The sequence below is a fragment of the Vanrija pseudolonga genome, chromosome 6 (assembly GCF_020906515.1).
Source record: "Vanrija pseudolonga chromosome 6, complete sequence".
In the NCBI taxonomy this organism is placed as follows: domain Eukaryota; kingdom Fungi; phylum Basidiomycota; class Tremellomycetes; order Trichosporonales; family Trichosporonaceae; genus Vanrija; species Vanrija pseudolonga.
Window position 1 is genome coordinate 1,958,470 of NC_085854.1, and position 26,302 is coordinate 1,984,771.

The following is a 26,302-nucleotide window of genomic DNA, read 5'->3' on the forward strand; positions in this document are numbered from 1 at the left end:
GTCACGACGTACGTGGCGCGCCGCAGCCCCGCGTGGCCTCGAGTCTGGATTGCAGGGGCTGGCAGCAGTACACTACACTACGCGCCGCCTGGATCCATTTAGCATGCCCTCGCTACTACACAAACACCAACAACCTCGAGGAACGCGCGCGCAGCGCGTGCCGTGGCTGAGCGGAGGTTGGCGGAGACTTGTTATGCGGCGGCGTGCCGTGGCGCGGCGCAGAACAGAACACCGAGAGGTTGGGTTAGTCGTGACGATGCGTGCGGAGACTTGTTGCAGCGCGAGCGAGCGAGCAGCCCACGCGCGCGGGCTTCCATTTCATTGTGTGAGCTACACTCTCCCGCCAGCTGATGTCTGAGATCTGCCTATGCGGCGCGCTACGCTGGCTCGTGGACATGTGCTTACTCCAATCTGCACCTAGTGGTGGGCAGTGGTAGCGGGTGCTTGGTTGGTGGGTGGGCAAGCAAGCAGGCAGCGTGGCAGGCAGCGTGGCGATCAGCGTGCATGCCGTGCACTTGCCCGATCTGCGGCGTGTCGGCGCCGTGCCGTGCGTGCATGCGCTCTGCTCGCGCTCGGGACGAGTTGCCAGTTCAGTACGCCGTGCCGGCTCGTTCGCTTGGACGCACACGCGCACATGTGCTTGCCGGTTCCCCACATCCCCAGCTTCCCACCCCGCGCACACCACACATCGGTGCACCCGCTCTGAAATCTCTGCTCTTATTCAAAATCACACGCGTAGTCGTCGTGTCGTCGTGTCGCGCTGGCTTCGCCCACAAGTCGACACACACGCTCGACTCCATTCCACGCTCCACACCACCCCTCACGTCAGTCCACACATTCCACACGACGTCAGCCGCTTAACCTTGCTTGCTCAAGCAGCAGCGAGCGCCGAGTCAAGTCGGCGTCGGCGACGGCACGGCCCCGCCCTGCCCCTGTGTCCCTCCCTCCCGGCCAATGCACCCCGCCCGCCGCGCTATTCATACCTTACCTACTTTTTTACCTACTATGAATTGTTTCCAGTGCGTGACACAAGTCGTGCCTGCCGTCCGTTTTGACGCTAGTTGGTCACCTCACCCTCCTGTCCTTGTCACTGGCGCGCATCTGGCTCCAGGCGCCTGACTTTTTGCCTTTGCTGGCCAGCTGCCACCTCGCTTGAGCTTGACTTCGCTTGACTTTGACACTAACTCTCGGGAAAAGACGACGCCGACGACGTCTATCCCCGGCACGAGCAGGGAAAAGAACACTGAATAAGCTTTGACAACGTTATGCATTTGCTATCTGGTACTACTACATGCAGAGGGGAAACTTCCGTACAAATCGTGGGGGTGGTGGAGGAGAGTGTCCTGGCGGCTGGATTTGGGAGGGGGGAGGGATTACAGCCGGCGTGCTAGTGAGATTTCGTGGGACATGTTGAATGGAGGGGGACGGGATTGCGCGCGTGCGCGTGCACACGACAACGCAGGGTATAGGTAAATGCTAAAGACGATGCGACCGGCGCGACAGAGAGGGAGACAAAAGCGAAAACTAAAACGTGATAGAAACCTGATGAATGCGAGGAAAAACCCGACCGAAGGAATGCTGCGCGCAACGACTATGCGCGGTCTAAGGGGTGGGAACGAAACGCGAAGAACGGGGTTGTTGATGCGAAGGGCTTTAGAGGTCGGTCCAGATGGCAGGGAGGCTCGCACGCATGGGCAGGTTGCGACGCGACGAAACACGTGGCGCCTTGCCAGTGCGGGACGGTGATGGCGACGTGTCGATCGAGCTCGTGCTAATGAAGGATGCGGGAGAGCCGGAGAGCGACGACGACGACGACGAAATGCTCTGGACCGAGTCCGAAGACCTCAGCGACGACATGGACGACGACGGGCTCAAGCCAGGCACGCTCGTCATTGAGCGCATCGAGTTTGAAGCCGACACATTCGGGGTCGCAGAGGCCGAAAGGCTCTGCAGGAAAGTGTGGTTACCGCCTGTGAAACGGGGAGCCGGACGGTTCGCACGAGACACCTTGGCGTAGGGAGCACCAGGAACGGCCCGGTAGGAAGGCGACATTTCGGGAGTCGTGTAGAGGTCCTTGCGACGAGGGGACTGGCATGGCGACGGGGCGTCGGCGAAGCGGTCGGCGTCCTTGACGGGCGACTCTGGCGCATCGGCAAACATGCCCGTCTCCTTGCAGAACTGGTCGTCGTACTCGCCGCAGGTAGTAAGGAGCTCGCGTAGGGCAGAGACGAGGTTGACGCCCGACGACGGGTCGCTGGGGGTCCTGGGCGTAAGGGGGGTAGTCGGGGTGATGGGCGAGGGCATGCTGTCGCGGGCGGCCTCCCACTGCTCGTCGCTGAGGATGGGAAGGGCGGGGAGGAGGCCAGAGGTACCCATAGTGGGCGTACGGGGCAGAGGCGAGGCGAGGCCCGACGACACGCGGATGGGGCGCGCAGTCGACGGGGTCGTGGCAGTACGAGGGGAGCGACCGGCCGGCGAGCGCGCGTGGCCAAGGAACGAGTCGAGGTCAAGCGGTGGTGGGCGACGGCCTTCACGGAAGGGCGAGCGCGAGGTAAACAGTGACTTGCCAAGCTGGAGGTGACCATGGTCTTCTGCCGAGTCGAACTGGCCGTTGTGAATGCCGTCGAGCGAGAATGGGTCGTCGTTCTCAGAGCAAGGGGTGGTGACCTCACGAGAGTCGTGGGTGTCCGAGCTCAACATTGCTGGTGACGAAGGATAGAAGAGGTCAGACTGCCAAGAAGAGCGATGGCGCGAGCTCGGACCGGCAAAGGAGCCAAACTCGTCCTCGTCCGCCTCGGAGACTGTAAACAGACCCGATTCCATTGGTTCGTGCAGGTGCATGTGGCGTGCACGGTGACGACGAGGCGAGTTGGGAGTGGGGGGTGCAATGGGGAGAGGAGTGCAAGGGACCGAAGTCTTGCGGCTCGAGACACGGGTGGTGGACATCGTGGCAACGGGACGAGTGGGAGCTTGGTGGCGTCGTCAAGTTGTATTGGTGGCAGTGAATGATGGCGCGTGTGTGTCGCCGGATGTCGTGTAGTTGAAGTGTTGTTGTAGAGTCTAGTCGCTATCACAATCCAGTTGCGTTTGACTATGAAGAGTGTGAGTATATGGTAGCAACAAGTGAAGTGAGGAGAGGGCAAAGGACGAACGTGACTGACTTGCGAAAGGTTCTCTCTCAAGGCCGTGGTGGGTTATAAAGAACCAGGTTGGATGACAAGTCGGGGGTTCGGGTCGGTAGCGCGCCACAATAGGAAAGGTGGCGGCGCGGCGTCGTCGGGGGCGTCGCGGCGCTGTGTGGGTTTGACACGACAAAGAGACAGGTATGAGGTGGGAGAGTGAGAAGGACCAGCAAGATGTGGCGGCGGGGGTGGTTGTCGGTGATGGCGGTCGGGGCTGGGATCAACTCGTCAGTGAGTGGCCGAGTTCGGCGAGCGGGAAGGGCCCAAAATGCTCACTCAGGTAATAGGCAAAGTAGGGTGATGCCCTGATTCAGGGGTGCGCAGGGAAAAAGGCCTTTTGGGCAGATTTCCGCTAAGGGGGGATTTTTTGTATTCTTGGGTTTTTGGGTGGGCGAACGGAGAATTTATTTGGTCCCGCTCGAGATGTTCCAGGGGAGAGGAGGGGCGGTGGCGTACAAGGAAAGGGGGTGGTGGTCGACGCCGTTGTCTGTGCGTCAGGGTTGATGTAGAGGGCGCCTAGTCTAGTCAAGTCTAGTCGATTTCAACGTGTCGCGCGGGTTGGACTGGGTCGTTGACTGGGTTGGGCCGGCGGGGGGGGGAAGACAGACGTCGTCGAGCGTGTAATAATAATGGGCAAAGACGAATCTAGGATCGAATAGACTGTCGCTGCCGTTGTTGCCGTACACCTGTCCAATTTGGTCTTTCAAGACGAGACACGGGGCAACGGGGAATGCTATCAAACCGCGTGTGGTGGTGCCGTAGTCGTTCAGGTTGGTCGTCAAGTGCGTGGTTCCAGCGATGAAGAACTGGGTAGAGCAATGTCGTAACGTCGTAATGGACGAGGATGAGGGAGGATGTAGAGGATGCAAGTTGTGGGATTCAGAGAGAGACAGGACCGGCCTGTTCACTTGATATATCGCTCGAGGAGGACAATGGCGAGCTGAGCAGAGAAGCTAGCAAACGGGTGCGAGTGCTATCTGCCTGTTTTTCCTTTGTTGCAGCACAATAGATGAGATGACTGCCGTGTGTGCGTGGTTTATCGACGATGTCAACCGAGACAATGCGAGTGCCGACGGAGATGAGTTGAGCAGGGGGGGTGCTGTAGGGGGGAGGGGGGAGGGGGGTAGGGGGTGTCGAGGTTCTAGACAATCGCTGCGCCGTAGATATACTTGATTGTTTGCCTTGTTCTGTCTCTGGCTTGATTCTAGCTCGAGACCGAGACCAAGTGCCACTGTTCTGAGGTGGAACAGGCGGCTCGCCGGTGGTCGGCGGGTTGTCGGCGGGTGGCTGCGGTGGTGGTGGTCGTTTGAAGGGTATGTGGCGTCGTCTGGCGGACTATCTAGACCGACAGATTGGGTTTAGTGTCGTTTCGTGTAGTAGGTTTGGTGTAGGTAGGGGCAAAAGCGGGCTATGGATTGTATGTGTGCGTTGTGCAGAGAAGTTGTCGGTGAATGCAGTGTAGGGGTGGTTGGCGTGTAGTGCAGTAGTGCAGTATGAGCAGTGTGTGGTAGTTTGCTTGTGGGCAGTGGGGCGCGTCCAGGCGGTCGCGGCTGAGCCGGTTGGAGCAGAGTGGGGGTTGGGTCGGGGTTGGGTACGTAGAAGGCTGACTGGTTGCTGGCTAGTGAAAGCGAGCAGCGAGCAGCAGCAGACTGGCGTCGAGGAGGTAAAGGAGAGTGGGTGGGGAGGAGGACGAGGACGAGGTGTGGAAAGTAAAAAACTAGAGAGCAGGAAAAAGTCAGCCTCGTCGAGCTATCAAGTAGTCTCGGCGCAACGAGCAGTCTCGGACGCGAACCGGACTACGCTGCGTGTCTCGCTACATGTCTCAGCGTGTGTCCAGCGGCGGCGCCGCGCGCTCGCTGCTCTTCCAAGGTGTTACATCGACGTTCCTCCGCGACTGCTCTCTCTCTGCTCGTCATGACAAGAAGCAGCAGCAGCATGGCACCAGGCAGCAGTTAGGGGTCGGAGGATGGCCAGAGTCCCGTGCTCCCGCTCATACATATTCCTGACCACCACCATGGCCACCCATCGCTCGTCCCTACCGACGGATTGTCAGCAATGCTTTTCTTGCAGAGAGGAACGGGGGGCGACAGGGGACAACGTATGGGAGGTGAGAAGCGCGCTGCACCGCCCGTCGCCCCGTCGCGGCGCCGGCTGCACGCACAGACACACGCGTGCGCGCGCGCAGTCATCGTTTGTGTGCACATGCTTAGTGCCCCCCTGGACAGATCATGTCCAGGCAGCCGTTTCGGTGCGGCCGGTGCCCTGTACAGCACGTACGCACGCACGCCATCCATCCAACGACAATGCACAGACACACGCGCCGGCGCCGCGCCGCACGCAGCAGCCGTTTCCGCGGCGTGCCGGTGACCCACCTACGGCCCACCAGTCCCTAGTTTGTACCGGTGTATTACTCCCCGCGCCGGCTCCGACCCTGGCATATTGTTCAAAGGCCAAGATGTAACGGTGGCCTCCTCGTCTTGTCACTGGCACACACCCCTGTCCTGGTTCGTTGTCACCTCGGCGCGCCGGCGGCGGTATGCAGTACCTCCCTGTGTCGTGTTCCTCGACATTGGCCAGGGATGGCAACAGCCGCGAGGGCCGCAGCAGTAATGTAACTCGACGCGTGGTCGTGACAACTTGCATGCAACGCGTCGAGCGGCGGTAAGCGGGACGACTCACCCAGGAGCTTTACGTACGGCCCTCTACCGAGAGACGCGTAAAATGGATGGTACCGGTAAACCCAAACTGCGATCTGGGCCAACCGCGTGGCATAGACTGTGAGGGTACCGAGGGTATACAAGGTTGCTATTACGCTCGCTATTACGAGGATGGCAGATAAAGTCTGAGTCAACGACGCGCGGGTGCGTGTTGATCACGGGTGGCGGGCATGACGGGGATGCACAACCGCGCCACGATGCACAACAGCCTCGGTGACATGCCGCGGAGATGCAAGAGCACGGCGTCAAGGTCGGGTCGAGCGAGGTATGCTGCACCGGCCCCCGGCTACCTCGTCGCCACGCTCGCTCGCCCATGGGTTCCAGCTCACGCTCCGGTGATTCCCCCTCTCGACGTCTGGGAGCTGGGAATCCGTAGCAGCTGCCCACATCATCAACGCGCCCACAAAGGCATAACGCCGATCCAGGTCCTGGGTCTGTTCGGACCATGGATGCTCTGCTCTGCGAGCTGCTCTGCTCTGCGTGCACTCTGGCCAAGATTACGACGCCGCCGGAGAGTGACAGCGGGGGGTCGTGTGCATTGCGAGAGAGGTGTGCCAGGGTGTGGTAGGTTGTCAGTTGCCGCGCGTGCTAGCGGAACGAGCACAATAGAGTTTGATACATGGCAAGGAGAGGGAGAGTGAGCTTATTGATGTCTAGTGAAACACTGGGTCTCGATTGCGAGGGATCAAAGGGCGGCAGAACGGACCGGCACGGCGCCGGCACATGGCGTCTCAACGGACGCGCTGTCTCGTCACGGGGTCCGGAAAGCAAAGCGCTGACGCCGCCGGTGTGTGCGCTCCGTGGGACGACAAGTAACGTCGCGTCGTCGATGGCGACAACTAAGTCATGCCACGCGCCGCCGCGCCACGCTTGAGAATGAAATCTGATGACAAAGGGGCAATAAGCATGTTGTTCATTCAATTGGGTCGGAGGTAGGAATGATGATTCAAATTATTCAAATCAGCCGCGCGCTGCAAGCGCAGGGCCGCGGCTCTCTCCGGTGGGTTTGATCCCGCCGAGCCGCGCGCCAACTCCGCTCCGCTCATTGTGTCGAGCTAGTCCGGCTTCCCGTCCATCAAACACATTCATACAACGACGACGACGACGAGCAACGACAAGCAGTAACTCATACCGCACGCACATCGATACACACATCCTACAATGGCGCCCACCAAGCCTGACAACTCCAAGGCTGCCCACGCCAAGCCGGATGCCCATCAGACCCAGACCGACGCACAAAAGTGGGCCGAGCAGCACGGCGCGGCGGCCAAGCAGCCGCCGTGCCGCCTGTTCGCGATCACGCAGTTCGAGTGCACGGCCACGATGAAAATCGAGTGCTTTCCGCTCGAGCGCATCTTCCGCCAGTGAGTCAGCGGGGCCGGTGGGCGACGCCGAGGGGTAGCAAGGCGGCGGTGCGGTGACACACACGCCCACGCGCGGCGACGTCACGCCCGTCACACCGCGTCTGGCCCGCGCAGGGTGCTGCTGGATCCAGCGAGCATCAGCAGTAGCAGCACTGTCGTGGCGACTAGCTAGGCTGGCGCGACTTGCTGTTGGCGCCTGCATAGCGCACACCGACGCGAGAGGAGTGCGGAGAGCACAACTAGCCTCACCTGCCTCCCCTGCTGACGCAGTTCCCGCCCCCTTGACATGTTGCATCAGTGTCCCAGTCCTGTGCCTTTTCCCCGACCACCCACCCTCCATGTGCCATTTGGCCATCCTGTGTCTGTCATTCCAGCCGCCCTGGGCACCGTGCCTGCTGCTCTCGTGCAGGCAGTAGCATTCCTGCTACCTCTTGTCCACCCCCTCTTCTGCCCCTCCGCCCCTCCCGCTGTCGCAACACCAGGAGACACAGAAAGCTAACCGCCGTCGCTCAGATGCGGCAGTGGCCCAGCAGTCGAGGTCACGAACCACCTCACGGAGCAAGACGGCGTCGCCGTCGTCCAGCCGGCCTTCATGTACGTTTACCGCGGCGCGGTGTGACGTGCTTGACGCGACTGTTCTGACACTCCTCCTCAGCGCCCACCCTCCCAAAGGAAAGGACTTTGACTTCAGGCTGTACAAGTGAGCTGCAGAGGGCGGCTGTCTTTGCGGGCCTTGGCGCCCGTCACCCGCGGTAGAGAACCCAGTAAGCCGCCGGCGCCACCCAGCGAGCGATCGCAAGGTGCAAGGTGTGCCCCAATGCGCCGCTTTCGCCTCTCTCTCTCTCTGTGCATATCGAGCCGAGCGAGAGGGCGCGCTCAAGGGCAAGCGATCGCCTCGTCAATGTTCGCTGTCGTCTGTCAGATCGCCAGACGCATCAGACTACAGTCCCCTCCCATCAGACTGCTCAGGCTCGCCGGCCGGCACCGGGACGGGAGCTCCCGCCTCCGTCTTCCGAGATGCGACTGCCAATCATGCACGACAATGACGCGCACCCCCGTGCCTGCGAGTTGTGGTTACGTAGTACCGTCCATAGGCGGAGTAGTCGAGTGCGGGATGATATTTTTTACTGGTGAAACACCCGACGGCGGTGATGGCGGCCTGATGTCAGAGCCGTGGGTAGCCGTGCGGGGGTGGCAGCGGTGCGTAGTGCTTGGCACGACACATGGCCGTTCTCCGCATAATGTAGCGGTGGCGGCGGCGGCGTCGAGGCGGCGTCGAGGCGTCGCCGAGGCCGAGGCCGTGTTGCCGCATAGTCTAGCCCACTGATCCAGCATGCGGCGTGGCGGCGTGGCGGAGCATGCGTCGCCGAGCCAGAGCAGCAGAGCAGCGCAGCGCAGCACATGGCCTGGCATGCGTCCATGGCCATGTTTGTTTTCATGACGTCGTAGCGTCGCGCGACGCGACGCAAGCAAGCAAAACTCCCTCTTCGGACCCCAGCCCTGCAGCGAGCGCAAGCGCTAGTGGCCGCACACGCGCGCGCGCGCGCGCGCGCTCGGCAGAATTCGTCGGCAGCGCGCGCCACGAGATCTGGGGTGTGCGCTAAGGGCGTAGTGAGCGCGGCGGAGCAGGTAGCGTAGGGCAGGCGGCCCAGCTAGCTGGGTTGTGGTCGGTCGGCGTGGGTGCCGATTCGGCGCGCAGCACTACTTGCTCGCGACCGCCCATGCCGGTGCGGCACGCTCGCTGGCTCGCTCGCGAGCAAGTAGCGTCGTAAGGTCTCTATCAGATACGGCGTAGTCGCTCGCGAACTGCTGGCGCGGCGCGAATAACAATCAATCGAGCCTGCTTGGTCGAGCATCGAGCCTACAAGCGCGGGCGCCGGATATCCCGGCGGCGCCGACGACGCGATTGCAAGCCGGCGGCGTGAGTGACGCCGCCAGCCACACGCCACGGCAATGTACTCTGCATTGCATGCGCCGAACGCGGTGCGATCTGGCTAGTGAACGGGGTAGGAAGGAGTATGTAGCCATGTGCTGCGGATGATGAGGCCGGGGGACACACGTGTGCGGGCGCCGCTGTACGCGGTACATAGCAGCGGCGCCGAACTCGAAGCAGCAGCACATGGCACATGGCACATGCCCTCGTTCCATGCGCTACACGTTCTCGTCCGGTCGTCCTCGTTCTCGATTTGGACAGCTGCGCAGCACCACAGCACCATGCGATGAAACAACCCCCGCGCTAGCGGCAGATAGCGCGATACCCAGCTATTTCCACGTGCACTGCACGACAAGATCTCATACGGGAGTGCAACGAGGCGGGATGCGATCGCGATTGGCGTTGGCGTGATCGGGTCCGTTGGAGTGGCATGGCATCGTGCACAGAGTGTGGCAGTTGGAGGGGGAGGGGTGCAGGTTGATGTTCTGGGTGGTACGTACTGGGTGTTGTCGGCGCTGTGTGGCTGGCTGGGTGAGACGACACGCTGATCAGACGTCGCGGAGGAGGGACGGACCTGTATCACCCACCCACTCACTCACGCAGTCACCCACCGACGCACCGACGCAGCCACGCAGCCACCGTCGGAGTCAGCCTCTAACAGGTCCAGCTAGGTCGCTGATCCCCTCTGACTCTCTTACAGGTACTCACCTGCTCCTGCTCATGACACGTACCTGCCCCGTTCGTTGCCACTCTCGTCTCCGTCGGGTATCCTCACCCACTACCCACTCATCCCATCACAATGGTGCACCGCATGGTCGTGTGCGCCCACCGATATCGCCCACGAATATTTCGCAACCAACGCCGCGGCTGTCTGTCACTGCTGCTGTCTGAGACTGCGGCCCACCTTCACCCAGCCACTATGTACTTACAAGCATACCCACTCACCTCGACTGCCACGCACCAAAGCCACTCAGGCCCGACCCAAAGTTTACACCGCGGACCTGTGGCGCAGGCACGCGGTGTGGCGATTTCATCTGCCCACCGCCCACCGCTGCTTTTCCACCTCGTGTGCCCGCCTTTTTTTGCCTCAAAGTTTACCTCTCTCCCCGCAGTAATGTATCAAGCGCGTCCCGTAACCTACGTCCATCCCCTGCGAAAGGCGCCGACGAGGGTCCGAGGAGATGGGCTGTGCGTCCTGAGTCAAGGGGTACGCCTCCATCGGCGTCGCAAGTGCTCATTTTGACTTGCCAAGAAGCCCACCACGCTCTCCTCGCCAAGCCCACCGCGCTTGCCGTCAGCGGGTGCGTTCCAGTCCGCTGCTAAAGTTTTCTGGGTCGCACATGATGTGTCGAGAGCTTAATCCCATTCATTCATCAGTGACGCTGCCAGATGAGGTCCGTGTCTTGTGACTTGTCTCCGTTTCCTCTGGGTTCCTCGCAGAGTTCCTCGCGGGCCACTCATTCCCCATTTTGTCTCACTTTCATACGCAGTTCCTCGGAATCTGCTGTGCTATACCGTCGTTATCTCATGTCTCGCCTAGGTTGGTCGTCACGACCCCTGCCCCCTCTGCTTTACATTGCGGGATCGGCGACAGCCGTGGGAATGCCACGAGTAGTCACCACGGCTCTCCGCGTTAGCCGACTCCGCTCGCTGCGTCCGCTCGTGTACGATGCATACAGCTGCTGCTACAACATTGACACCCCTCTCACCTCACCTTGGGGGTTCCCACCGCCGCCCCGGGACCGACAGAGTTGCGGTCCCGTCGCTCGGTCTGATAGATCCTCATCCTGTCGTCGTCAGCTCTCGCCCAAGAACACCTCACTCACAGATCCTTGATCGTGTTGACAATCTCCTGCGCCTGCTTGCCGTTCTCCGCCTCAAACTCGTACCGCTTCTGGTTGCCATCGCGCCACACATAGATCTTGAACCCGCCCGCGCGACCAGAGAGCTTGACCGACGCCACAAGTGTGATGTGGAATGACGTCGTCTTCATTGTGTCAAAGAAGGTCCTGTTCTCAGACGGCAAGATGTGAATGTAATCTCCATCAATGGCAAGAATGCGAGCATGTCGGCCAATACCAGTTTTGCGCTGAACGTGATATTTCTGATTGAGTCAGTTATCGGCTCAAGACAGTTCACACTTGGCCACAACACTCACCTTGTATGTCCCAGCAAAGTCACCGGGCATGGCCAACCTTGCGGCAATTGTGGCGGGCTCGTTTGCGCGTTTAAACATGCTCGAGTTGGGGTCACCTCCGACTCTGTCGGCGGCGCGGAGGCCGTACTCGGCCGCAAATTGCCTTTTGACGAGTGCCAGCTCCGATTTGCCCTCCAGACTTGCGACGGTCTTGTCGAGTGGGAGGGCGAAACTGAGGTCGGCGAGGCAGAGCACCCAGTCGCTGGCTGGTTGCTGGAGATGTTTCCGCTCCACCAGCACTTCTGTGAGGTCCGCAATGTACATGTCTGATGGGCTGGGTATGTCAGCGGAGTTGAAGACAAGAACCAGACAACTCGGCCAACTCACACGCTGATGGTTGTCGTGAAGCGCACATCCGCACCTGCGCGCACCTGAACACGGAGAAGCACGGGTGTGGCATTGGACGAGCTCAGTCCGGCGGTCCGCGCAGTGCTGGCCAGAGGCGGCTCGTCGAGGTACTCGATTGGTGGCGGGCGAGCCTGGGCGACCGCCGCCGCGGGCTGCGCCTTGACGACTGGCCGACTGGCCATGGGGGCCGAGATGACCCTCGATGGGCGTCGCTGGATGAGCGGCTGCATTGCTGCGTTTTGCTTCTCTGAAGTGTGTCAGCTTGGAAGTTGACGATATGGTTAGCTGCACCCACTCTGAGAGTCCGTCGCGCGCACAATACCAAACTCGGCGTACCCGAACCGCGAGATCTGGCCCTCGCGATCCAGCGGCGGAAAGTCCTCGTCGACTTCGCCATCGTCCTCGACGATACGGAGACCCCAGCCGACAGTCGACATGTCCTCTTCCTCCTCGAGCTTGGGCTCGCGCCCCTCGTCCCAGTACTTCCACAGACCGTGGCCAGTGACCTCTTCCACGGTCGCATCTTTGCGCACCTTGATCTCGATGGGCTCGCTTGGATCATCCGAGTGTGGGAAGAAGACGGAGAGCGACATGGATGGGACGGTTGGCGGCGCAGCAACGGACGCGTAGAGCGAGGCGAAGGGGTTGCCGCCAACGCCAGACGCCCCTCCGCTGGGCGGCGGGGCACCACCGCCCGTTGAGACGAGGTGCGGGACATGCTGGTTCAGCGCCGAGGTAAGCGCTGAGCCACCCGCAGGTGCCGGGAAGGCCGACAACCGCTTGAACTCGAGCTTCTCGTCAGGCATTGTGTCTGTCGAGCTGCGCCGGTCCTCGTCCATCGTTGAAACGCGGTAGTGGGGGTGGGCGAGCACGTCACGCGATACCCGGCGTGTTCCCCCAATGACTGCACCTGGTAGTACTGGTGGTGCGGGAACCGGCATGTCTTCGTCGACCACTTCGGCGCTGCCGACGTCTGATCCTTCGTCAACCATCTCCACCGTCAACGGGTCGCTGTCGCCCGCCGTCATCGCAAGGTCGCTCGGTAGCGCGCTCGCAGCGACGCCAACAGAGCTCCCTGGGTCGTATGTTGCCGTTCCTAGCAGTGATGGCGCTTTCAGTGCCTCGGACAAGTCGTCACGACCGCCATCGCCTTCCCCATCGTCGCTGATGACCGTCTCGGGAACTGCGACGCCTTCCATTGCGGTCATCCCCAGCGGTGCAGGAGACGGAGCCGAGTCGGCTCGTGGTTTTGGTGCCGACGAGAACACATCCTCCGGGGATAACAAGGGCTGTGGTGGCCGGTCATGCCTCAGCGGCGGCATCGGCGGCCGCTGGTCCTCTGATGTTGACTGGGTTCTGTTCGCGACCGACCTCCCGCCGAGCGCACGGCGCGCAGCGAGCTCCGCCCCCCGACCTTCCACTGCCCTCCGTCCTGATACACGCATACTGGCACCACCTGCACGCCCTGCGCCAACAATGGTCTGGGTATACCGCAGCCCCTGGGCACCGCCTTTCCGAGGCTTCGGCTCGTTGTCGGTATCGCTCTGCGCGCGCCGGTTCCGCCGGGGCCGCGACGGGCCGGGCAGGTCGTCCTCGTCCTCGTCGCTGTCGAATGCGAGGGGCGCGCGTTCTGGGGGCGGCGAGTCGAGCGCACGCTGGATCTCAGGCCACTTGTCAATGTCCCCGAGCCCCATCGCCGAGATGTAGGGGTTCAGCCCGAACGCCGGGTCCAGCGTCACGATGCGCGGCGTGACGGGGTCATCAGTCGTCCGGAGGGCCGATAGTCGGATGGCATGTAGCGCATAGCTAGAAGGGTGAGCAGGTGTAGGTAGACGGAGAGGTGGCTACCTACATCGGGTCCGATATCATTGCCATCTTGGCGAATGTGTTGACCGTCGGTGGCCAAGTCCGTGCTGTTTAGAGTAATACAATTGCGAGGCGAGTCGATCCGGGCTAATACAAGTCTATAGTCGTGATGTCGTGATGTCGAGAGTCAGAGTTTGTGTTAGATGCAAGTTGTTGACGAGAAAGCCACGTCAATGTCGATGGGCGTAAGTTGCAGTGACTGTCTGTTGTTGAGCACAGGCGGCTGCAGTGCTCATCGCGGCGCCCAGTGCAGTGACGACCAACCTGAGACTCGGTGCCCCGCATTGATAATTTTTGACACGTATTAAAATCCAGGCACGGCTCGATTTGCCGCTCACTTGTGGGCGGAAATCTTGAAACCTGCTGCAGGCAGATGCGCGATGGGAGATTGGACTTTCACCTCAACACCCACCGACAACAACATGGACGACGGAGGGATCGAGCTCAACTTTTCCGTCCCAGACGGCGGCAACGTCCGGCGCCAGCTTGCGCCGAAGAAGGGCGGACGGTGGACGGACCGGTGAGCTGCGGTCTCCTGGTGCGAGCTGACATTCAGCGTTAAGGCCAAGCAGGCGGCGAGGCGCGTCGTGAAGAAGTACGAGTCTGGCAACGCCGAGCCAGCCACCACGAGGCCGGTGGGCCAGCCGCCAGTGCGCGTTCCTCCTCCTCCCCCGGCTCCCAGGCCAGCGCCGGCGCCGAAGCCTGCTACCGCCGCACCTGTCGCACGACCTGCGCCGGCGCCAGTCTCCCGTCCCAAGCCCCAGCCGGCGCCCAAGGCTGCCCCTGCTCCGCGCGCCGCGCCTTCCGCCGAGGCTGGACCGTCCCGTCTCCCCATGGAGGTTGAGCCGAAGGAGGCTCCTGCCCCCAAGGCTGCTGCCGCGCCGGCCGGCCCCCAGATCGTCTCGTCGCTGTTCACGTCCAACCCCAACATTGGGTATGTGAAGCAGTCGATTGAGCCTGTCCTCGGAGCACCGTCCAACGCTCCGCTCATTGGCGACACCAACACGTTTGCCGGACTCGGCCTCGACCCTCTCCTGGTTCACCACCTCCAGAACAAGATGGCGATCAAGGCCCCAACAGGTATCCAGAAGTCTGCGCTCCCGCACATGCTGTCCTCCCCACTCGACATCTCCGCACGGAGAGAAGAGGATGAGGAGGGCTTCGCGAAGCCGGTCGCCGACGAGGGACCCCGCGACGTGTTTATCCAGAGCCAGACTGGTTCCGGTAAGACGCTCTCGTTCCTCCTGCCCATCATCCAGACGCTCCTGCCATTGTCCAAGCTGTCCTACATCGACCGCTCGATCGGCACCCTCGCTATTATCCTCGCGCCGACCCGTGAACTCGCCCAGCAGATCTCACAGGTGCTGGAGAACATCCTGCGTATGGCCCTGTCGCTCCCTGACGACGAAGAGGACCGCGGCTACACCCGTTGGCTCGTTTCCGGTCTGCTCGTCGGTGGATCGACTCGCACCCACGAGAAGGCCAAGCTGCGCAAGGGTGTGCCCATCATTGTGTCGACTCCCGGTCGTCTCCTCGACCACCTGCAGAACACGGCGAGCTTCCAGACCGGCAAGTGCATGTTCCTCGTGCTTGACGAAGCGGATAGGCTCATGGACCTCGGCTTCGAGGAGACGATTCAGGGCATCATCAAGGCTATGGACGGCAGGCGAAGGAACGAGATTGCCGCCGAGCGCGAGATGGACGAGGAAGGAGGAGGTCTTATGCGCTGGCCTTACTGGCCCCGCGGACGCCAGACTGTGTTGTGTTCAGCCACGGTCGACGCCAAGGTCGAGCGACTGGCGGGTATGGCCCTCCGCGACCCTATTCTGTTCCGATCGTCCGACGTCGACATGAAGGAGAAGAAGAAGACGGCAACGGACGACAAGGTCGCCGACGCTCTCAAGGCCGCTACCGCAATCACTCTTCCCGAGACGAGCGAGAAGTTCACACCGCCATCGCAGCTCGCCCAGAAGTACGTCGTCACCCCGGCCAAGCTCAGGCTTGTGACCTTGGTGGCACTTCTGCGTTCGCTTGTTGGCAATGCCGCCAAGATTCACGTCGAGGGGGAGAACGACGGTACCAAGGTGATCGTCTTCTTGTCCTCTACAGATGCGGTCGACTATCACTACAAGCTGCTCGGCGGCGCGTCGATGGGTGGCCCTGAGCCCAAGGCGGAGGAGGCTGAGGAGGACGACGATAGCGACGATGACAACGAGGACGACAGCGACGACGACGACGACGACGACGACAGCGAAACGACCGACAAGGCGAAGTCAAAGACGAAGCCAAAGCCAAAGGCCAAGGCCAAGGCCGCCGACGACCCGGAGAACGTCACATTGCGATCAGCACTCTTGCCTAATACCACGATCCAGCGTCTGCATGGTTCGCTGCCCCTCAAGACCCGTTTGGCGTCCCTCAAGGCGTTCGCTACGCCGGCGCCCCACGCGTCCATTCTCTTCGCGACGTCGGTCGCCTCGCGTGGTCTTGACTTGCCTCTTGTTCGCGCGGTGGTGCAGTACGACCTGCCTACCGAAGGTGGCGCCAGTGAATACGTCCACCGTGTCGGTCGTACTGCTCGTGCGGGTAAGGGTGGTGAGGCGTGGGCGTTTGTGGCGCCCAGTGAGACCGAGTGGGTCCCTTGGGTGGAGAGCAAGATGGGTGCTGCGGAAGAGGTTGAGGGCCAGGATGGTGGCAGCGTGCGCCTCACCCAGGTCGGCGTCAACGAGGTGTTGAGGCGCGGTTTCGGCGGCCGTGGACACGAGTATGAGCAGCGTGCGACGGACGTGCAGCTGGCGTTCGAGCGATGGGTCTTGGGAGACGACCAGGTGAGTGTGGTTAGGAAAGCGTCTAGCGATATAGCCACTGACTCCTTCAGAATGCCGCGCTCGCCCGCAAGGCCTTCTCCTCCTTCATCCGCGCCTACTCCACACACCCTCTGGAAGAGCGCCGCTTCTTCCACGTCAAGTCGCTGCATCTCGGACATCTTGCCAAGTCATTCGCCCTGCGTGAAGCACCTGGGACGCTCGCCGCGACTGTCAAGCCTGCAAAGGCCAAGATCACATCGTCAGCCACGAGTAACAAGCGCAAGCGTGGCGGTGCCGAGGATGAAGATGACGAGCCGCGCGGCGGCAAGGAGACGACAGCGAGGAACGAGACCGAGAGGAGGATGTACGAGGCCGTGCGAAAGCAGGGCCGACTGGTCAAGTCCGGTGGAACTCTCGGCGCCTACAGCGGAGAGAGGAAGGGCGGCAAGTCGTCCGCCGCCGCCACGTCGGGCGAGTTCCAAACACTAGACACGAGCGAGCTGGAGAAGCTCGTGGCCAAGGCACGCCGGTGATATGTAGCGCGCATGCATCGAGTCGATAGAGTATGCTGTATGGCTGGTTGGCTGGCTTTGTCGGCCATGGGCGGACATGGCCCGCGGCGTAGCCAAATTGTGTCGGATCACTCCGACGCTCGCTAGCATCGGAGTCTGAGCCGACGGGCCGATGGGGCCGGTGAGCCCGCCCACACCACACACACCATCGCGCACCACGTCGTCGCTTCAATCGCATCCACATCTTGAGGTTGTACTTTTCTCCATTCTTTCCAACACAACATGGCCTCGTTCCTCCGCAACGGACGCAAGATCGTCGCCATCGGGCGCAACTACGTCGACCACGCCAAGGAGCTGGGCAATGCCGTGCCGAAGGGTGAGCGGGGCTTATGGTGGGGAGGAGCTCCTCCCGCCAGTCGCCTGGTTGATCGCTCACGCCGCGCCCGCTGACACCACCCCCCAGAGCCCTTCTTCTTCCTCAAGCCCACATCCTCGTACCTCTCCCCAGGGGAAGGCCCCGTCGAGATCCCGCGCGGCGTCAACCTCCACCACGAGGTCGAGCTCGGCGTCGTGATTGGCAAGAACGGCCGCGATATCCCCAAGGCCGAGGCCGACTCGTATGTCGCGGGTTACAGTGAGTCGGCGTGTCCGCGAGCGCGAGCGCAGCGAGCGGTCGCGAGGTTGGTGAGGTGGTGTGGATGTCGTGCTGACAAGGTCTTTCTCTTCCTGCTATGTGAACCTCGTCGCGCGTGACAAACGTACCGCTACACCCTACACCGCACACTCCCGCTCGCTCCGCTCGCGTCGCAGCCCTCGCGATCGACCTCACCGCCCGCAACATGCAGGACGCGGTCAAGAAAAAGGGACTCCCCTGGTCGGCCGCCAAGGGCTTTGACACGTTCACGCCCATCGGCCCCTTCATCCCCAAGTCTGCCATTGCGGACAACGGCAACGTCGGCCTCGAGCTGTCCATCGACGGCAAGATCAAGCAGAAGGGCACGACGGCCGACCTCATCTTCGACGTGCCGACGCTCATCGAGTTCGTGTCGGGCATCATGCGCCTCGAGGAGGGCGACGTGCTGCTCACCGGCACGCCGGCCGGCGTCGGACCCATCGTTGATGGCGAGACGGTCAACGTCAAGCTGTCGTACCCTGGCACTGAGGGCGAGGTGCTCTCCGAGTTCACTGTCAAGGCTGAGAACCGCAAGACGGGTTACGAGTTCAAGGCGCCCGCATAGGTGGCCGAGTGAAGCGAGGCGAGGCGAGCGGACGTGGTGACGCTTGGCCGAGGCCAAGTGGAATGACGATGCGGCCCAGCCGACCCAGCTCGGCCCACGGCCCACTTGTATGGATGAATACAGCGGTGCCAGATGTCGCAGTACTAACTGTCACGTTAATATGTTTGTTCGTGTAAACATTGCGAGCGCATTTCGAGCCAGGCTGGCTCGAGCCGCGGACGGCATCATGGGTCGCGCTCTGATCGCGCCAAGGATCCGATGCCGGCCGAAATGCATCAGGTCGGGGATGGCCCAGCACGTCGTCGCTGTTTGCGCGCACCGCACGTCGCGGGAGGCACGCCGCCGCTGCCCCACGCGAACGCGTCCGAAGTTGTCCAACACGCGCCGCCCGACTCGGGACGAGCCGTGGCCGACGTCGTCGCTCTGCAGATAGATCTACGGCGGCGCCACCAACACCCCCCCATGCCGCCGGTGCGTATTGTACACTGCGGCCGCGCAGCGCACATGCTTGTCATTGCGGCCTTGGAGACGCCGTGGGTTGGTGTGGCGCCGCGCACATGGCAGCTTGTGGCGCCTGCACGGGCCGCCGGATTCCGACGGTGGCCGAGTGGCGGGGGGTGGGGCTATTGTTATCGTTCGGCGAATCGGGCGGGCACAGAGTGGGCTAGTGGAAGGAAAAGATGCAGACACAGCTTGCGTAGTGCCGTGCTTGCGCGAGTATAAATCTCGCGGGGGGGTGTTGTGCAGCTTTGGTTTACCCAGAACAAAGACACAACGGCCCCCGCGACCACAATGAGTGAGTGCCACCGCTGATGATCGCCAGCTGACGCCAGCCACATCAATCTACCACTACCAGCGCGCGTTCCACCACTCGGCCTCGGACCTCGTCCTGCACGCTGCGCCGTCGCCAACGAGCCCGACGTACCCAGCCGTGCAGTACACGCGGCGGCCGACCAAGGCGCCGGGGCCGAACGCGCCCCGCAAGGAGCCGCGCAAGGAGCTGCGCCCCGGCGGCGGCGGCGGGGTGCTGGGCCTGTCGTTCCGTCCGCAGCCGTGGTGGAAGAAGCTCCTCGCCCTCCCGTCCTCGCTGCATGCCGGCGCGCCGCGGTCACACATGAGCGAGCTGTACGACTCGCGCGCGGCGGCCGAGTTCGAGGCGCTCGTGCTCAACACGCTCGTCGCGCGCGGCGCGTGCCAGAAACAAGTGTTTGGCCTGGCGGACGCGATCGCGACTGCGCTGTTACACTCCACGCTGGACGTCGGTGCCGCCGAGGCGCTCTGGCGCTCCTTGTTCCACGGCGACAATGTGCGGCGGCCACAGGCGACATGTGCGTGGTGCGTCGAGATGCGCAGGCGCGTGCCCAGCTGGATATGCGACGCGGTCGACAGGCTCGACGAGCAGCGACACGTGGGGACGACGCTCCAGCTCAGCCGGGTGCGCTCGGTGGAAGCCGCGCCGAAGATGCGACCACGGCGCGCGGTGAGCGACGCCGAGCAGCCGCGACTGCGTTCCGTCCGCGTGCCCGTCCCGCCGCTCATCCCCATTCCCCGCGCCGCACACCACACGGTGCACCTCAGCGCGTGCCTCGAGAGCCCTAGCTCCAGCTCCGACGTCACGGCCCACTCGGACGACGGCGGGCAGACGTACGTCGAGTGGATGAGCGAGGAGGAGGGCGCGGAAGTGTGCTCGGCTACCACGGCGCGGTTTGCGCGCGCGAGTATCGACCTCGCGCAGCTCTCGAAAGTACTGTAGCGTTCATACGGACAAGGTTCATACGGAAAACTTAATACGGCAGCGGGCAGCGGGCAGCGTTCATACAGACAGCTCATAGGGACAGAGTAGAGAGCTCGCTCACACCGAGCCCGTTGATTAATGCCACATGCGGTACCACCACCCGGTCGGGACGTCGCGCTTGCGGCCCGAGTTCTCCATCATGCGGCCCCAGTTGGCGCCGCGGGGCGTGTGCTGCTTCTTGCGCTTGTCGTCGTCCTCGGCCGAGCGGATGCGGTCGCACACGGTACACTCCGGGGTGAAGCGCGGGTCCGAGGAGGTCATGGAGCGCGAGACGCCGCGCGAGATGGTGCGGCTGAGGCCGAGGCCGGAGCCCGTGGAGCCCTTGCGCGGGGTGGTGTAGCTCGACGGGCTGGCGCTCGGCGGCGTGTCGGACGCCGAGCGCGTGCCCCCCGCCACGGCGCAGTGCTGCGCGTGCCACATCTGGTCGGTCTGCTGCGTGTCGACCAGGTCGGAGAGGTTCGAGTTGTTGGTCGCGCTCGTGATCTCCGACGAGCGGCGGTACGACGGGCCCGAGGGCGCCGAGTGCGTGCCCGCGTCGGACTGGTGCCGCGCGCGGCTGTGGTGGTGCGAGTGTGACGGACCCGCCTCGTCCTCGTGCCCGTGCCCGTGCATGTGGGGCATGTGCAGGTTCGTGACGGGGTTGCTGAGCGGCGCCTCGCCCGTGTGGTAGTACTTTGCGCCAAAGTGCGACTCGGTGCGGGTCGGGTCTGCGTCGTAGGAGGCCATGTCGTGTGTGTGAGGCTGGGTTGTTGGGGGGTAGGTGATGTTGTGAGGCAAGTGTTGTGCGTGATATGTGCTCGTCCTTGAACTTGGCAAGGGGAGGCGGTTGGGGATGACACGAACAAGGGCAGTGGGCATGCGCTGTTCTTAACCTCGTTGCAGCAGCTGATGCTTGCATAATGTTGACAGTACCGCCGCCAGCCAGAGTGTATGCTTGGCAACATTCGCCACAATGACGCCGGTGACGCTGGCTGGCGAAACGGGCGCCACAGTGGCCAGGCCGGCGTCGCAGGCACAGCGACGTGGTCGTCGTCGTGGCCGGCACGCGTGTCTGGAACACCTCGTCTGGCGCTGATGCCTGCCTGCCTGCTGCATATCAAGCACGTGCAGAGACGGCACACACAGGCCACCCTTGATCGGCTGAGCCAGAACCGCCGCGCTCGTCGTCAAGGGTATGTGGTAATGTAATGCCCGCTGGGTGCTTTGCCACTTGGCCGCTAGCCACACGCGCCGCGCGCGCGCGAGACGCGGAGTGACGGGGTCCATTTAGGGCACGGGGCAGACAAGCTAACACCTGACGTATAGGGCCGGTTTGGGGAATGCATCATGACGCGAACACTGGAGTATGGGGTTGGGGCGGGGAGAAGATGAGCGCGGCGAGGCCACAGTGTCATCGTCGCCACCTGGCTGCCGCGGTAGACCTCTGTCAACTCCTGGGACTCCGTCCCGACACGACACAGGCGGGGAAAAGTGCGGCCTAGAACAAACAGCGGACACGTATCGGGGCACTCTCCTCAGCGGCGGGCGGACTCGAGCCGTTACACCGGCGAGCACGCCACGCCTGCACAACGAGGGTGGTGACGAGCGCTGCTGACGCCGACGCGACCGGCGGGCACCCTTAGACTCACGCCTTAGTCACCCTCCATCCGTATCTGATATCGACTCGGCCAAGAAGAATGATCGAGGGGACGGTGGGCGTAACGAGGCCTTTGGTGGCGAAGCACGTAGGTACGACGAGGCGGTGTGCTGACAAGCGCTGGTTGGCATGCCTGCCGCGCACACCACTGGTCGTGCGACCGGGTCATCTGGGGCTGAACCAGAACCTGCATGTACGACACGGCGTCGTACCAATGTTCTTCTACTCCACCAAGGTACCCATACGAGTGAGTATGCACTTGTGCAGTGTACGCGTCCCCGGCAGAGTAGAGCGCGTACAGCCGTGATGCACCCGCCTGCTTGGCAAAAGTCGAAGCGATGCAGTTTATTGGCGAGTGGGGCTTGGCATTCGTCATTGTGGCTTTTTGCAGTGGCGGTGCATTTTGTTTGATGGCTGCTCCTCCGGCAGATGCGGGATCGGCAACCAGCCAAGCAAAGCCGAGTGGAGCACCACTCCACCACCGACAGGCAATACTTGTCAACAACTTGCTTGCACCTGCGTCAACCTCACTCATCTCATCTTCACCCCTCCCACACCCTACACACGCACTACAGCATGACTGACGTCGTCCAGACCAAGCAGGGCGTCTTCTCGCGCCTCTTCGCGCCCAAGCCCACGCCGGAGCTCGACGCCCTCGAAAGCGAAGGCCACGACAGGAAGAAGGCGAAGCAGGTGCTCGCGTCTTACGACGGCGATGTGGCGCGCGCACGCGGCAAGCTGCAGCACGACCAGCACGCGACCGACGTGAGCGGCGCGCCGCTCCCCAACTTCCCCTACGTCAAGGGGTGCTCCATCTGCGACGCGCGCGCCGCGACTGACGCCGCCGTGCGCGATAGCCCGCCCCAACATCCAGCCGACCACGTGCGCTACGACCCCGTAACGAACACGATCTCGTACGCCGACGACTGTGACGTGTGCGATGCGCTGCGCGGCGAGGATACAGAGGGCAAGGGCCCATTCTACGCTATGCGTAACGACCGGCATACGGCCAAGGCACACGGCATGGCCATGGCCATGGGCTTTTAGGTACCCACGCAAGAAGGCCCGGGGTGCCGTGTTAGAGACCCACACATTAATGCATACAGTTGTCGTAAGGTCTATTATGTCTGTCATGTCTTCTGTGGGTGGTTGAGGGGCACGATTCGCCTTGGCGAGGCGCCACGACGAGGGTGGTGATGATCGCCGAGGCGACTTGGAGCGGGCACATTGTCCTTCGTCACCACCAACATTGCCAGTCATCAGCTCGGGCCAAGAACCATCGAGGGGGTTGAAGGAGGCATAACGAGGCGCTGGTGACAGCACGTACGCTCAATGTACTTTCACACCGGAACAACATGCCACCACGACTGACGGAGCACTGCGACCGTAGACAACCTCGGCGCCCCAACTGTTCCAACTCCACGGCCAAGGCTCCCTCCCACCTCTACCTGACCTACCCGAGGATGTGTGCACACGGCAATGTACGCGTTACTTTGCAGACCAGCATGTTGAACCTATGCAGCCCATCTATCAGCACCAAGTGGGGCTTGGCCTGCGTCACTGTAATGGCGATGCAACTTTGGGCCGACCTAGACGGGACGCACTAGTGGAGCACCGCAATTGATAGACAACATGTCCAGGAGCACCTAATTAGTCAACAACCCGCCGCGGCGCGACACTTGATCCCCCTCATGCCCTCCACACACACTCAACCATGACCAGTGTTGTCCAGCAGCCCCCCAAGGCGAAGAAGGGCATCTTCTCGCGCCTCTTCGCCCACAAGCCCACCCCAGTCGAGACGCTCGAAAGCGAGGGCTACGAGGGAGATGAGGCGCGCCGCGCCCTGGAGTCGTACAACTGGGACCTGGCGCGTGCCCGCACGAAACTCCAGCACGACAAGCACGCCAAGGGCAGTGACGGCCTGCCACTCGCACACTTCCCCTACGTCGAGGGCTGTCGGATCTGCGACGCGCTCGCCACGGTCGACGAGGTGCACAAGGGCCTCGTGCCCGAGCATCCGGAAGACCACGTCCGCTACGACGCGCCCAACAACATGATCCTCTACGTCAACGGCTGCGACCAGTGCGAGGTGCTGCGCTACGAGGACTCGGAGGGCAGGGCCGAGGGCAACGCTTTCACCCTGCGCAACGACCGGCTGACGCAGAAGGCGCTCGGCGTCGCGAGCGCCTGGGCAATGCCTTCGAACGGGGTTGTATTGTAGTAGTTGTATCGGAGAGAGAGCCACGTTAGTCAATGCAGAAAGGTGTCGAGCCACGTTAATGCATACAGGTGTCGTAAGGTCCATAATGAATGTCCGTCATGTCGTGTGTGAGTGGTTGAGGCGGGGGGTCAGCCGGCGCCGCCCGTCACGGGGGCACCGCGACGCGGGGCAGCGCCGCGAGCGCCACCTCTGCGTCCTTGGGCGACCGGGAGCGGATCACGCGCGTGATGGGCACGCTGCGCCAGTCGCGCAGCCGCGCAGGCTGTGGCAGCGCGAGGGGCGTGAGCGGCGCCAGAGAGGTGGGCGGCGGCGCGAGCGCTGGCGGGAGGGGCGCGAGCAGCGGCGAGATGGGCGTGTCGGGCGACGATGCGAGCGGCAGCGCCGTGTTGGGTCTGCGCGGCTTGTTGAGCACCGAGGGGAGCGGCTTGTCGAGCACCAGCGGCTCGGGGCGGCGCGAGCGCAGCGAGGTGCGTCTTGTTGCCGCTGGCTTGTCGTCGCTGGCTGTACTCGCCGCTACGCTACTCGCTCTCGAGCTCGTGCGTGAGGAGCCGCGGCTCGCCGGCCGGCTGCGCCACGGCTGGTCGTCGTCGCTGCTGGTGGTCATGGTGGCGCGCTCGCAGGCTACGCTCGCGGTGGCACCGGGTCGGGGCGACGGCGCTGTGCGGCGCGGCGAAGAAGAGGACGAGGAGGCTGGTCGTGCAGCTGGCAGCGGCCGTGCGTACGGTGCTTTGTGAGTGAGGGCGACGAGTCGGCGCGGGCGGGGTGTGAGCCACCTTCCGCTAGCGGCCGGCTTTTGAGTGTTGCTCATGGCGGGCGGTGGTAGCGATGACGAGGGCGGGGCGCAGCTGGCTGGTGGGTGGCGCTGTGAATGAGGAATGCGAAGCGGGGAATGCACGCAGCACATGAATGCATGCTTCTGCCTGCTGCCTGCTGCACAATCTCGGATCGGTTGTTGTTCACAGCGTCGCATTCCCAGGCACATTGCTGGTCGTCGGATGGCTGGCAGTGGAGCCAAGACGAGGCCAAGGCCAACTTACTTGCCCCGCTCCCAGTTCTCACTCCCAGAGCCTCGGGTCGTGCTCGCCGACGCTCGCTCGCTCTTGGCCGACGACGGCATATCAGCAGACCCAGCAAGCTTCCACGGCATGCGACCGTGTGAGTCACCAGCATCGCCCAAAGCAAGCCTACCACTCCCGTGCCTGCAATGTACCGAAACGGCTGCGGCTGCTGAATGCGGCAAGCCACGATCGCCACATGACCAACTTGCACTACGCGCCCACTTTCGTCAGCGGCTGAAGAGAAATCAATGTTGCAAGATCAGATCGCAGGTGGCATTCCTCGGAGGCGGCGGTATCATGGCGACTGCTCAAGCTCACTCACACTGCCGCATGCAGCTGTGATAGTAGTAGCACAGCTGGCTGTCTGGCTGCCTTTCTTAAGCCGCTGCACGCTGCGTGCGGCTGGTCGCCATGCCCGCCGCCCGCTTCTTACGATCCGCGGCAACGACACGACACTGCAGCGCAGCGCAACGAGCAACGAGCATCGCAACGGGAAGGTAGTGGTGGACTAACTGCACGCCGATAGCACAGAGGATATTCATATACGACACGGACGATAAGAGTGAGTGACCGCCTCTAGCTCATCCACACACCACCCGCCATGACCTGTGAGCCTCTAGGTGTCGCCACGCATGACCTCGACGCCCGCTCACACCGCAGCCCTAAAGCCAGCAGCAGTAGCAGCCGACTACCGGCACGCGTATACCGCAACACGCAAGTCGCTCTCAATGGTGCGCCCGCACTCCTTCCTCGAACCAAGCTGGGGCGAGGAGCTGCCGCTGGCCCTACCCGCCTCAGACAGCCTGGACGGCGAGCACGGGCGGCACATCGCCTCGGGGCGGGCGTACGACCCCACATGCCCGAGCTGCGCGCCCAACCCCCGCCTCGCGACGCAGGAGGCCAGCACGCGCGCCGAAGCGGCCGCGATTTACGCCGCGAGGGCTGAGAGGGACAAGAGGGACAAGTACGACGTCGAGCCTTGGCCGCCCAAACCAGAGGGGTGGTGGGTGCGCCGCGAGCGCCAGAGACGCAAGAGCCAGGCGGCGGCGGAGCGCGGGATGGATCGCGCGCACGACGACGCGCGGGTGCGTGCGTTGGCGGAGGCCGCTACTGTGCGGAGAGCGGGGGCGGCCAGGCCAGCCGCGACGACGAGGCCCGCAGTGACGCCGCGCACGCCCTCGGCCTACTCTACCTCGTCGAGCGTGTCCACCGCTAGTCGTAGCTCGGCCTCGTCGAGCGGTAGCATCACCGCCGTGTCGACCGACAGCAGCACCGCGGCCAGCAGGCCCACGCCCACGCCCACGCACAGCGCCGCCGCCAGCGTCGCCACCACCCCCTCCACCGCCACCACCCCCTCCACCGCCCCCAACCCCCGCCCCGCGCCCCAACCCAGCCCGTGGCGCGAGGCCGAGCGCATCGGAGCCGTGTGGC

At 62.9% G+C, this 26,302-nt stretch overlaps 11 protein-coding genes across 15 annotated transcripts; 6 read left to right on the forward strand and 5 right to left on the reverse strand.

Moving 5' to 3' along the window:
• Positions 1–1,258: 1,258 nt before the first annotated feature.
• On the reverse strand, positions 1,259–3,988 carry LOC62_06G008546 (uncharacterized protein). Its single transcript, XM_062775084.1, has 2 exons — positions 3,791–3,988; positions 1,259–3,091 (listed from the first exon to the last, which is right to left on the reverse strand). The coding sequence occupies exon 2, from the start codon at positions 2,944–2,946 to the stop codon at positions 1,654–1,656; it is 1,293 nt and encodes a 430-aa protein (XP_062631068.1). The 5' UTR covers positions 2,947–3,091; positions 3,791–3,988; the 3' UTR covers positions 1,259–1,653.
• A 3,001-nt stretch (positions 3,989–6,989) lies between these two features.
• LOC62_06G008547 (uncharacterized protein) lies at positions 6,990–8,396 on the forward strand. The gene is made up of 3 exons (XM_062775085.1): positions 6,990–7,263; positions 7,777–7,857; positions 7,919–8,396. The coding sequence occupies exons 1-3, from the start codon at positions 7,061–7,063 to the stop codon at positions 7,965–7,967; spliced, it is 333 nt and encodes a 110-aa protein (XP_062631069.1). The 5' UTR covers positions 6,990–7,060; the 3' UTR covers positions 7,968–8,396.
• A 1,159-nt stretch (positions 8,397–9,555) lies between these two features.
• On the reverse strand, positions 9,556–10,343 carry LOC62_06G008548 (uncharacterized protein; the record flags this gene model as incomplete). The annotated part of the gene is made up of 3 exons (XM_062775086.1): positions 9,556–9,695; positions 10,158–10,197; positions 10,338–10,343. The coding sequence occupies 3 exons, from the start codon at positions 10,341–10,343 to the stop codon at positions 9,556–9,558; spliced, it is 186 nt and encodes a 61-aa protein (XP_062631070.1).
• Positions 10,344–10,853: 510 nt separating this feature from the next.
• Positions 10,854–15,855, reverse strand: sin1 (the record flags this gene model as incomplete). Of its 2 annotated transcripts, XM_062775091.1 has the most annotated exons (7): positions 10,854–10,983; positions 11,023–11,300; positions 11,355–11,667; positions 11,721–11,988; positions 12,037–13,547; positions 13,594–14,127; positions 14,164–15,855. In XM_062775091.1, 6 exons carry the CDS (start codon positions 13,614–13,616, stop codon positions 10,902–10,904), a joined length of 2,475 nt encoding a protein of 824 aa, XP_062631071.1. The 2 variants fall into 2 exon arrangements, with proteins under 2 accessions (XP_062631071.1, XP_062631072.1); XM_062775092.1 differs by lacking the exons at positions 10,854–10,983; positions 11,023–11,300; positions 11,355–11,667; positions 11,721–11,988; positions 12,037–13,547 and having other exon boundaries at positions 13,942–13,967; positions 14,020–14,132; positions 14,207–14,442.
• Positions 14,030–18,302, forward strand: DBP7_2 (the record flags this gene model as incomplete). Of its 4 annotated transcripts, XM_062775087.1 has the most annotated exons (5): positions 14,030–14,127; positions 14,164–16,432; positions 16,483–17,299; positions 17,387–17,557; positions 17,734–18,302. In XM_062775087.1, the coding sequence occupies 3 exons, from the start codon at positions 14,030–14,032 to the stop codon at positions 16,942–16,944; spliced, it is 2,829 nt and encodes a 942-aa protein (XP_062631073.1). In that variant the 3' UTR covers positions 16,945–17,299; positions 17,387–17,557; positions 17,734–18,302. The 4 variants fall into 4 exon arrangements, with proteins under 4 accessions (XP_062631073.1, XP_062631074.1, XP_062631075.1 ...); XM_062775088.1 differs by having other exon boundaries at positions 17,387–18,302; XM_062775089.1 differs by lacking the exon at positions 14,030–14,127 and having other exon boundaries at positions 15,835–16,432.
• Positions 18,303–18,836: 534 nt separating this feature from the next.
• On the forward strand, positions 18,837–20,056 carry LOC62_06G008551 (uncharacterized protein). The gene is made up of 2 exons (XM_062775093.1): positions 18,837–18,957; positions 18,995–20,056. Exons 1-2 carry the CDS (start codon positions 18,954–18,956, stop codon positions 19,912–19,914), a joined length of 924 nt encoding a protein of 307 aa, XP_062631077.1. The 5' UTR covers positions 18,837–18,953; the 3' UTR covers positions 19,915–20,056.
• On the reverse strand, positions 20,032–20,814 carry LOC62_06G008552 (uncharacterized protein; the record flags this gene model as incomplete). The annotated part of the gene is made up of 1 exon (XM_062775094.1): positions 20,032–20,814. One exon carries the CDS (start codon positions 20,812–20,814, stop codon positions 20,032–20,034), a length of 783 nt encoding a protein of 260 aa, XP_062631078.1.
• A 969-nt stretch (positions 20,815–21,783) lies between these two features.
• Positions 21,784–22,639, forward strand: LOC62_06G008553 (uncharacterized protein; the record flags this gene model as incomplete). The annotated part of the gene is made up of 2 exons (XM_062775095.1): positions 21,784–21,839; positions 22,168–22,639. The coding sequence occupies 2 exons, from the start codon at positions 21,784–21,786 to the stop codon at positions 22,637–22,639; spliced, it is 528 nt and encodes a 175-aa protein (XP_062631079.1).
• A 667-nt stretch (positions 22,640–23,306) lies between these two features.
• On the forward strand, positions 23,307–23,813 carry LOC62_06G008554 (uncharacterized protein; the record flags this gene model as incomplete). The annotated part of the gene is made up of 1 exon (XM_062775096.1): positions 23,307–23,813. The coding sequence occupies one exon, from the start codon at positions 23,307–23,309 to the stop codon at positions 23,811–23,813; it is 507 nt and encodes a 168-aa protein (XP_062631080.1).
• Positions 23,814–23,958: 145 nt separating this feature from the next.
• LOC62_06G008555 (uncharacterized protein) lies at positions 23,959–24,417 on the reverse strand (the record flags this gene model as incomplete). Its single annotated transcript, XM_062775097.1, has 1 exon — positions 23,959–24,417. The coding sequence occupies one exon, from the start codon at positions 24,415–24,417 to the stop codon at positions 23,959–23,961; it is 459 nt and encodes a 152-aa protein (XP_062631081.1).
• A 1,055-nt stretch (positions 24,418–25,472) lies between these two features.
• On the forward strand, positions 25,473–26,087 carry LOC62_06G008556 (uncharacterized protein; the record flags this gene model as incomplete). The annotated part of the gene is made up of 4 exons (XM_062775098.1): positions 25,473–25,479; positions 25,532–25,602; positions 25,768–25,956; positions 26,007–26,087. 4 exons carry the CDS (start codon positions 25,473–25,475, stop codon positions 26,085–26,087), a joined length of 348 nt encoding a protein of 115 aa, XP_062631082.1.
• Between the last annotated feature and the right edge of the window lie 215 nt (positions 26,088–26,302).

Excerpts from the sequence above, each read along its gene's own strand:
- LOC62_06G008547 (XM_062775085.1), top strand. The coding sequence starts at position 7,061 with ATGGCGCCCACCAAGCCTGACAACTCCAAGGCTGCCCACGCCAAGCCG. Across the intron at positions 7,264-7,776 it reads CTCGAGCGCATCTTCCGCCA|ATGCGGCAGTGGCCCAGCAG; the intron begins GTGAGTCAGCGG and ends GCCGTCGCTCAG. Across the intron at positions 7,858-7,918 it reads GTCGTCCAGCCGGCCTTCAT|CGCCCACCCTCCCAAAGGAA; the intron begins GTACGTTTACCG and ends ACTCCTCCTCAG.
- LOC62_06G008546 (XM_062775084.1), bottom strand. The coding sequence starts at position 2,946 with ATGTCCACCACCCGTGTCTCGAGCCGCAAGACTTCGGTCCCTTGCACT.